The 10,446-nt window shown below is 37.1% G+C and overlaps 1 protein-coding gene across 1 annotated transcript; it reads left to right on the top strand.

Moving 5' to 3' along the window:
- The first annotated feature begins 502 nt into the window (after nt 1–502).
- LOC109082885 (E3 ubiquitin-protein ligase TRIM35-like) lies at nt 503–10,131 on the top strand. The gene is made up of 6 exons (XM_042721220.1): nt 503–1,070; nt 1,508–1,603; nt 6,558–6,788; nt 6,921–6,943; nt 7,014–7,135; nt 9,473–10,131. The coding sequence occupies exons 1-6, from the start codon at nt 675–677 to the stop codon at nt 9,967–9,969; spliced, it is 1,365 nt and encodes a 454-aa protein (XP_042577154.1). The 5' UTR covers nt 503–674; the 3' UTR covers nt 9,970–10,131.
- Nucleotides 10,132–10,446: the final 315 nt, after the last annotated feature.

Here is a 10,446-nt window from a genome sequence, read left to right as displayed (position 1 = left end):
GTATGACATTGGTTTTGCTCGGTGGTATCTTATTTCTCAGGCTTTCATAGCTTTCTCGGATATTACAGTTCCATCTGCACCAGAGTCAATTATGAAATAGATTATTTGGTCTTCCATAAGGATGTCAACTGTCCATGGAGTGATGGGTTCATCCTTACAAGACATTGTGCCAAGGACCCTCTGAATTCTTCATCCAGGCCTGCATGTAAGGGTTTATGGGTTTTATTGTTAATATTTGTGTATTTTCATTGTTCCTTTATGTTTTATCCAATAATTTATAGCAGTTTATTTTAACATTTCAGTGCAAGTTCATTTTTAATACAATTGAAAGATTTTAAAAAGATTTTACCTGAAGAAATCCTGATGTTCCTGTCTGATTGTTTAAACACAGTCATGTGATCATAAGCTCCTCCCTCTCACAGCTCTTACCAGGAAGAGACTGACGTGTTATTTCTGCTTTCTGTCACACTGACTCTCTTCTCTTCTCTTCTGACAAAAACAATAAAGAACCAGCCATCAGTGAAGAACCAAGAGAAACACTTTACAGAAGGATCTTTGTGAAGTTTGTTTCTGAATAGAGAGCAGATCTTTGTGATTCTCGTGGGGATTTGTTTTTAAACTGTTGTTCAGAAAGTGAAAGTAAAGTTTAGATCGCTGGAGCTCAAAGAGTGAAAATGGCTTCTCTATCTGAAGATGATTTTTCTTGTCCTGTATGTCAGGAAATCTTCAAGAATCCTGTTGTTTTATCATGTAGTCACAGTGTCTGTAAAGAGTGTCTTCAGCAGTTCTGGAGAACCAAGAAAACTCAGGAGTGTCCTGTCTGCAGGAGAAGATCATCAAAAGCTGATCCTCCAGTTAGTCTAGCATTAAAAAACTTGTGTGAGTCATTCCTGAAGGAGAGAAATGAGGTTCGTTCATCAGGATCTGAGGAGATCTGCAGTTTACACCGTGAGAAACTCAAACTCTTCTGTCTGGAGGACAAACAGCCGGTATGTGTAGTTTGCAGAGATTCAAAACAACACGACAATCATAAATTCAGACCCATCGATGAAGTGGTTTCATCATATAAGGTAAGAGAAATGGCTTTTAGCCAACTTCATGTTGTTATAAAAGTCCTGTTTAAGTGTTGATTTGATCAGAGCTGCTTGTTTTTAGTTCAACTGAACGCCATTATCAATAAAGTTTCATAGATTTGAGGAATTATTAACTACGGGGGCAAATACTTTTTCACACAGACACCATGAACTTGATTAACTATTTTTTTTTTTTTGTGTAGCTTCGATTAAATAACTTTGTCATTTACAAACTGTGCTTTGTGTTCACTCAGATTGTGTTTGTTTTATGGCAGGTTTTAATTTCTGAATTAATTTAGTATGAGATAGTATGAGAAATCAGGATGGGGGCAAATACTTTTGTACTGCATTATATGATCATATCACTGTACCGTCTTCTCTTCTTTTTTCACTATAATCTGGTGTTTTATGTATTTTATTTTATTTAATTCTAGGAGGAGCTCAATACAGCACTGAACTCATTACAGAAGAAACTTCAACACAATGAAAAAACAAAAGGAGAGTTTGAGAAAACAGTTCGACACATCAAGGTGAGGAAACAGAATCCAGAGTGTTAGGGTCGAGCTCGTTCCAAGACCGCAACATAAAGAGGGTTATAATAAAATAGGGTTTAAATAATTTATAATTTATTGGGAAAAGAAATTAAGCTATAAAAAAATAAAAAATGTTCTTTGGAAAAAGAAATAACAACAGCAACAAAAGATGTTAAATATATGTCTAAATGCAATGAAATATCAATATTAAAAGGGAAAATAACACCCAAGCTGTCTTAGAAAAAACTGCTGGTATACAATGCCCCAGGTGTGCCCCACTCTCACTGGCAGCCACTGCAACACTAAAAGGATGCTTCAGGAGCTGTACCAAAAACACAGCTGGTGCCCAACAACATTTTTGAATTGTTAAATGCTTCCTGACACTTCTCTGACCACAAAAATGGCACTTTAGCTCTAAGAAGATCAGATAGTGGCACCACAACAGTAGCAAAGTTTCTACTAAAACCTCTACAGTACCCTGCCATACCCAAAAATCTGTGAAGTTCACGTTGGTTTTGAGGCACAGAGAATTCAAAGACAGCTCAATCTTCACTTCTACAGGCCTAACCTGCCCACCACCCACCACCTCACCAAGATAAACTCATGTTTGGCCAGGTTTATAGTAGGGATGTGCGCAATGTTTAATTTGACTGTCGTTTAAACGAAATTGACTAATTTGTCATTTAAACAGAAGTTTTGTATCCGACTAGTCTAAAAGCATGAAACCCCCACTCATACAATTAAAAAAACTACCAAATCAATTACACAACTAACTAGCCTACATTTGAAATACTTATTCTATGAATTACACTGCCAAATCCCTCAATGAATTCCACTAAAAAACAGGTCACAATTATGCCATAGCCTACGCTTGCCTCGCGTTATCATTTAATTTTAAGCGGTCGTTAAAAAAAAGAAAAAGAAAGCACACAGCCAATGCTTTTTTATTAAAATCAGCTGGGGTAATGGAGAACCATGAAAAACCAATCAATAGTCTGACAGAATTCTTCATCTTCATATAACTTCATATAAAGACAAAAACAAAAGGAAATTTTGTATCAAGGAATAGCATTAAAACGGCTTTTAAAAACATACTTCATCATGTAGGCCAGAGGTTCCCAACCCTGCTCCTGGCGATCGACTGTCCTGCAAAGTTCTGCTCCAATCCTAATCAAACACACATGAGGTAACTAATTAAGGTCTTCTCACTTAAAAATGAAAGGCAGGTGTGTTTGATTAGGGTTGGAGCTAAACTTTGCAGGACAGTCGATCGCCAGGAGCAGGGTTGTGCACCCTGATGTAGGCTATATCATCTAAAAACAAAACGAACAAAAAGAAAGACAGGACCTGAGGTGATTAACAATTCTTGCACTTGAAAAAACACGCTCTGCGGGAACTGAAGTCGCGGTAGAGGGTGACACGGGAGTGGATTTTCAAATCTCTCCCATCCCTATCCCATAAAAAAAATCCCGTACCATCCCAATCCCATGAAAAAACTGGGGGAAAATCCTGTCCCGTCCCAATCCCGGAAAAATGAATCCCCTTCCCTCCCACTCCCCTTTATAAATATACCCACATTAATATATATATATAAATAAAAACCCAATCTGTCAGTTACAGTAAAAAAAAATATATATATATAAATAATATAGTACAGATCACAACATGCCCACTTTAGTTGAATAAAAAATCAAAATTTTTGGAAAGCCATTTTAAACAATGCATATTGTGCATTGCACACACATTACATTTCATGTAAATGAACAGAATCACTGTTTACTTGTAAGGGAAACAGGTCAATTTAGCTCAAAGGGAATCATTTAAGATTTTAAAGGGAATTTGAACAGAATCACTGTTTCACGGCTGATCACTGAAACGGCCAGCGATTCACTGAACGAGCCGTTTAACATCAAATCTGCGCTGGATATTAATATCAGAAGTATAGTGACAACACTATTAATTAGCACAGTAACAAAATCAGCAGTTTAAGACATTAACTTGTAAGCACAAAACACAAGATACTTCTCTTTTAAACAAAAACAAGTCTTTATTAGATAAATCTAAGACATATAAACTAATCTAACACATAAGCACACGCACACACATTCATACAAGTTGCAGGAAGATAGAAAGTTAGGAAAGAATGAGTTTAAGAGGATGAAAATGTGAAATCCCAAGTTTACAGCAATACGTGAAATTGCATAGACATGAACAACCATTAATCACTTAATTAACCCTCGCACTGAGTTCCTCAATGAGGTTAAAATTATATTAGATAACACCAGTACAGATGTGAGTCTGGAGGTTACTTGCGTTGCCTGTTTAACGGGGTTCCCTTTGTTGTCGCTGAAAAGGGGGTTTCTCGAAGTTGCTGATTGGCTGGAAGTTCAGTAGTCGTTGAAGTGACGTCTTGGGAAGCCCGTGGTTGGGCGTTGGCTGAAGATGCAGAGTTGTGGGCTGGTTGAAGTTTCAGACGGGCACGCGAGGTCAGACTCGGAGACACGGCGTTACAAAACTTAAACTCAGAACACGAAACTCTCAAACGGAAAAGAAAAGAAGTAAAGTTTGACGAGACTAGGTGGTGTTTCTTCTCATCGTGGCTAAGTAGCAGCAGGCGTGCAGGGCCGAAGCACGCTGGAACCGCGCTCAAAGAACGCTAAAAGTGATGACAAAGCATGACTAAAAGCAGGCTAAAAGCCGGCATGACTGATAGCAAAAGCTAAACGCAAGCTCAAAGCCTAAAAGCATGACTAAAAGCTTAAACTACAAGCAAAGCTAAAAAGCAAAATTTGATGGTGTCCTGATTATTTAAACTGGCATTTTGGGCCACACCTCAAATGTTGTCTTGACCAATTAGATATTGTCTTTTCTCGGGGTGTTGCATTGTTTGTCCCCCCCATTCATAAATCATGTTATCTTATCAAGCACGTGGTCCGAATTTTCCCGCTCTTGCAGGGTATAATTTGGACATGATTCCTATAACAAGAATATGATACATTTGACAAAGAACTGATGGTCAGAAACGTTTCAAGCAAGAAGATTCGAACACACACATACTAAACATGAATATGATCCCTTAAGCTATTCAAGAGTTATTTAAAAAGACATACACAATAAGTGATTAGAAACATTAAAATCAAATGTGTCGGTTACATAAATGATATGGAGTTAAGCAATGGACTGATATCCATTTAGAAGTCTTTCTTTGAGTTCATTTTGGTGCATATATGCATTGGAAGGCATTCTCTGTGCCATTCTGGGGAGTAAGGATATCTCCTGTGAAGACCAGAGGGGTTAACAGGTCTACTTACAAAATCCTGCCTTTCTCTACTAGGTGGGGGGAAGTCAATCCAAAGATCTTGTTTACTCTCATGGCTTTACATGTGAGGGTCAGACTGTCCATTTCTTCGATAACTTGCCCCAAATTAGACAATCTCTTCTTCGAATTGAAATTGTCAATAATTGTTCTAATGGTGTTAATGTTGAAAGCTGTTCTGTGAAAGAGTTGGTTGGTTATCAGACTGTGGTGCTAGGAGTTGATTTACAACATCCTGCCTTTCTGTGGAATTCGGCTCATGTTTCAACCAGGCTCCCGATCGAATCTTTAATTTTGTCTTTCACTCTCCCCACACTCTTTCTATTTTTGAAAGTAGACATTTCACTCTCTATCGATTTATTTTTCATACAAGGAGTTTCAAAGTTTCTCGGTCGGTCAAGTTCACCGAGATGAAAGCACATCTTGTTTGCTTAAATTATTTGATAGAAGCGCAACGTTTCGTTGTTATTCTGAGTGCACACAAATAAACGTAGAGTATTTACATAAGAGACAGATCTATTACTTTTATCTGTATGACCAAAAATTATGGAGTAATTTAACAGCAAATTAAACGACCGGTGCCTCCATCTGTCCTGCTGTGAGCGCGCTGTTGTTCAGTTTCCACACACACTTCAATAGCGCACATTTCTGTAGGTTAACATTAGATTGAGCGGCAATGTAAAGTTGTTACTACATACATCTTTTAGATGAAAAGCTATATTTGAGGTCGATGAATGAGAGGTTGGGGATCAAAGTGTTATTACAATTCCCAGTCCCGCCCACTCCTGCTGACATTTTTTCTGTCCCGTCCCAATCCCGTGATTAATAGTGATTTTGTTTCCAATCCTGCGGGATTCCCGAAAAAATGTCAAACCCCAAATATGAGGCATGCAGAGATAATGAAAAGCAAGCCATCAGAATTTCGGAAAGTGCCTGGACATCCGGCATCACCACCGAAGTGGGTCTTTGTTAGAGGAACAGACTGAGGAAGGGATCGCAGTGAATGACGTGATTGACATTAGCTGGCGTTGGCTAGTCTATATGCCAGGAGTCTCCAACCCTGCTCCTGGAGAGCTACCGTCCTACAGATTTCGGCTCCAACCCCAATCAAACACACCTGAAGCAGCTAATCAAGGTGTTCAGGGTCTACATGATGATTACAGACAGGTGTGTTGGAGCAGGGCTGGAACTAAAGTCTGCAGGATGGTAGCTCTCCACGAGCAGGGTTGAAGATCCCTGCTCTAAGCTAATGCCTACGTGCCTTTATTGAATATGATTATGCATCGCTCCAGTAGAGTTATTGTACACCAATTTGACATTGCACAGTTTACACAAAACTTTTTTGTTTCCTTCTAATTCAAAATAATCCCACACTGCGTCTCCAGTTCTGATTTCTGAAGAGCAGTGTGGCTTGTAACAAGAGTCATTTTCATTACAGCTGTAGATCACTAGATACAGTTATGATCTGATATATTTAATATAATGACTCCAGCTGATTATTTGTGTAAATGACAGTCATCAATCTGCTTCTGGATCGTTATATGTCGGTCTCTGAGTTTCTCTCAGGTCCGAATGATGAGATTGTGTTGATGTGTGTTGATGGAGACGATTGAAGTGAATGTGGTTTGATTTCAGTCTCAAGCTCAGCACACAGAGCGTCAGATTAAACAGCAGTTTGAGAAGCTTCATCAGTTTCTCAGAGATGAAGAAGAAGCTACAATCACTGCACTGAGAGAGGAAGAGGAGCAGAAGAAGCAGATGATGAAGGAGAAGCTGGAGGAGATCAACACACACATCTCAGCTCTTTCACACACAATCAAAGACACGGAGGAGATGATGAGAGCCAGTGACGTCTGCTTTCTGAAGGTCTGATTCCAGATCATTGATTGATTGATTGATTGATTGATGATTGATTGATTGATTGATTGATTGATTGATTGATTGAGTTGTTGATGATTGATGAGTTGTTTTGATGATCATGGTGTGTTTGTTCTGCAGGAGTTTCCAGTCTCGATGGAAAGGTGAGTGATCTGCTGCTGTCTCTGCTTCTGATCAAAGACACTGCAGTTCTGATCCTGAATGTTCTTCCAGAGTCCAGATCTCATCACAGCCGGATCCACAGACTCCTTCTGGAGCTTTGATTCATGTGCCGCGTTACTTGGGCAACCTGCCCTTCAGAGTCTGGAAGAAGATGCAGGACATCGTCCAGAACAGTGAGTCTGACTGCAGAAGATCTGAGCTTCATACACACACTGGAAATGATGCAATATTGACAGATTTCAGCATTATGTGTGAAGAACCAGATCATCTACTGCACCAAAACCAGCAGCTCACTTTTAGAAATGGGTATAAAAGGTCCTCAAAAACTAAACTCAAGTTAAAGTACAGATACTCTGTGAAATAATAACTTTCTTAATAAAAGTAAAAAAGTAAGATCTTAAATTGTACTCAAGTATTAAAAAAGTCAATTTTAAAAAAGTAATCCAACAAAAGAAAAAAGAAAAGAGATTCTTGTTTCATCATATTGAACCATCTTCTCAATGCAAAGAGAAATTGCTTCAAAATAAACTACATAAAATGTTTTGTCAGACAGACAAACAAAAGTTTATTTAAAGAGAGAAAACCAAATGCAGAGCACAGATCAAACTCATCTGTCTAGAGCAGGAGCAACAATTAAAATGAAGCACAAATAATCCATCCTTTACACCTCAATGCCATCCCATACGTGAACGACTTTCTTTCTTCAGATGAACACAGACTAAGAGTTTTAGAGAAAATAATCTTTCTGCACATAATGCAGTGTACAGCTTGTACAAGGATGATGCTTTAAAAACTACACACAGAGAAGACGACAGTAACTCATATTATTATTAAATAATAATTCATTGACAGTCCTGAGTGTTGCTCAATATATCATTATGATACAACTCACCGACTCTCAGGTAAGAACAGCACTAAACATGACTTACAGTTCATTTACACACTTTTTGGTTATTTGTGTAACATCTAATTTAACATAATCTATATAACCCCAGAATCAAGATATTTCATGATCTAGTTAATGCGTTTGGAAATGTTTCAATTAAAAAAATAAATAAAAATAAAGCTGTGTGTCACATGACCCCCCCCCCCCCCCCCAAAACTCGTGCCCTCTCAAAAATAATGAGGGCATGACGCTTCCCTCTAACTCTAGCACACTCTATTCTAATTCTATTCTTTTAAAAAAACTTGTCCCTTTTAGACTTGCACTGTATTCATTTATTAATTACTTGTTTTCTTAAAAAAAAAACTAACACTAGCTTCTCTGTTCTTTTTATTCTTTTCTATTCTATCTGTTTTCTTTTATTTATTATACAATTAACAAAAGCAAAAAAAGACCTCTAACACTAGCTATTCTTTTTCTATTCTGTCTGTCTTCTTTTTATTTATTATATTATTTAAAAGCCTGTGCTATGTGTACTGTGTTAATCTAACTGAGACTTGTTATAGCACTCTTATATCATTGCTCTTCTGTTGATTTTGATTGCTTCTATTGTCCTCATTTATTAGTCGCTGTGGATAAAAGTGTCTGCTAAATGACTAAATGTGTGTGTGTGTGTGTGTGTGTGTGTGTGTGCGTGTGTGTGTGTCTGTGTGTGTCTGTGCGTGTGTGTGTGTGGTGTGTGTGTGTGTGTGTGTTGTGTGTGTGTGTGTGTGTTGTGAGTGTGTGTGTGTGTGTGTGAGTGTGCGTGTGTGTGTGTGTGTGTGTGTGTGTGTGTGTGTGTGTGTGTGTGTGTGTGTGCGTGTGTATTAATATAAATAATTCTGTAAGTGTTTTTGTTCTTTTTATTACTGTAAAAATCTATTTAGCTTCTTTTTAATATGTATAATTATAACTAATTATATTTCATTTTTAGTTTTAGTCATTTGAATACTTCACATTTATTTTATTTCCAGCCAAAGCAACTTTTCTAATCATTAAACAGAATATTTTAATTAAAATAAAAATTAATATAATTTATTTTATTTAAATAAAATAAAACCAATTTTATTTTTTATTTTTAATAACAATAACAATTATTATTATTATTATTACAACTATTTCACCACATTATTGTGGAATAATATCTACTGTTATATATTTTTAATAATTAGGCAGCATTCAGTAAAAGCTTTGTGTTCCAAACAAGAGAAACACTGAGGAAAATCATAAAGATATAATCATTATTTCTGTATTATTATTATTATAATCTCATTTGAATATGAAATCATGTGTAAAGTTCTGTTCAAAGGTAAGATTCTGTATTAAAAGCAGCTTCTGACTATAATTGAATATAAATGAGAGCGTAAATGAATATGTTTTCAGTTTGTCTGTACACCTCTGACTGTTTGTGATTGAACTCTCAGTCTTGATAAATCAGACAGAGAATGACTGACAGTGATGAGAGGAACATGTCTGATGTGTTTGATCAACAGGAGAGTGTCATAATTCATAATCATCTGTGTTGTGTTCACTCTTGATCATTATATGATCATCAGAATAACAGCATCTGTTGATTGTGTGTCATCAGCTCCTGTGATTCTGGATCCAAACACGGCTCATCGATCTCTCCTTCTGTCTGATGATCTGACCAGTGTGAGAGTCAGTGATGATCAATCTGTTCCTGATAATCCAGAGAGATTTGACTATCATCGCTGTGTTCTGGGTTCAGAGGGTTTTAACTCAGGAACACACTGCTGGGATGTGGAGGTTAAAGAGAGTCAATACTGGAGTCTTGGAGTAACTACAGCATCAAACCAGAGGAAGGGATTGGGTTTCTTTAACCCTGGTGTCTGGTTTGTGTGGTATAGTCAGTATAGAGGGTCTCCAGGTTCTGGTGTTCGTGTTGAACGTAATCTTGATCGTGTGAGAGTGAATCTGGACTATGAGAGAGGAACAGGGTCATTCTCTGATCCTGTAACTAACACACATCTACACACATTCACAACCTCCTTCACTCACACACTCTTCCCTTTCTTCTGGTGTTATCATTCCTCTCTGAGGATCTTATCGATCAATAATCAGTAATCTGTAGCTCTGGATCTTCCTGCTTTCATCTTTCATCATGTTTCAATATTTAATTACATGAGTAAGAGACTGTTGTTCAGAAAACAAGCACATTTATTCATCTTTAAAAATGAAGAATTATTAAAACACGCTCAATAAATTCTTGATTCATTTATAAAAGAAGTATTGTCTTGTGTGGTGTATTTTAAGATTAAACTTTGCCCAGATCCTGTGCTACCTAGCTCGTAGTTTATAAATTATCATTCTGTTTGTATGTATTATCTTGTCCATGAAGTAATATCAACAGAAGTGTAAGGATATACTGAATTTTATGTTCGCGGGACGAACCGTTGACGAAGTATAAACTAATTACATTTTGAATCAGTTCAATTAAAGCAATTTGAATCTTTAGATTAGATTCTTCTTTAAAAAAAAAGGCTTAATCCCTACAATGATTAATTACATTAAGAATTGGAAACCTTTTTTGTATAACAAGTT

This window comes from Cyprinus carpio, chromosome B3 (assembly GCF_018340385.1).
Source record: "Cyprinus carpio isolate SPL01 chromosome B3, ASM1834038v1, whole genome shotgun sequence".
Classification (NCBI taxonomy): domain Eukaryota; kingdom Metazoa; phylum Chordata; class Actinopteri; order Cypriniformes; family Cyprinidae; genus Cyprinus; species Cyprinus carpio.
This window is presented reverse-complemented; position numbering and strand designations above follow the sequence as displayed.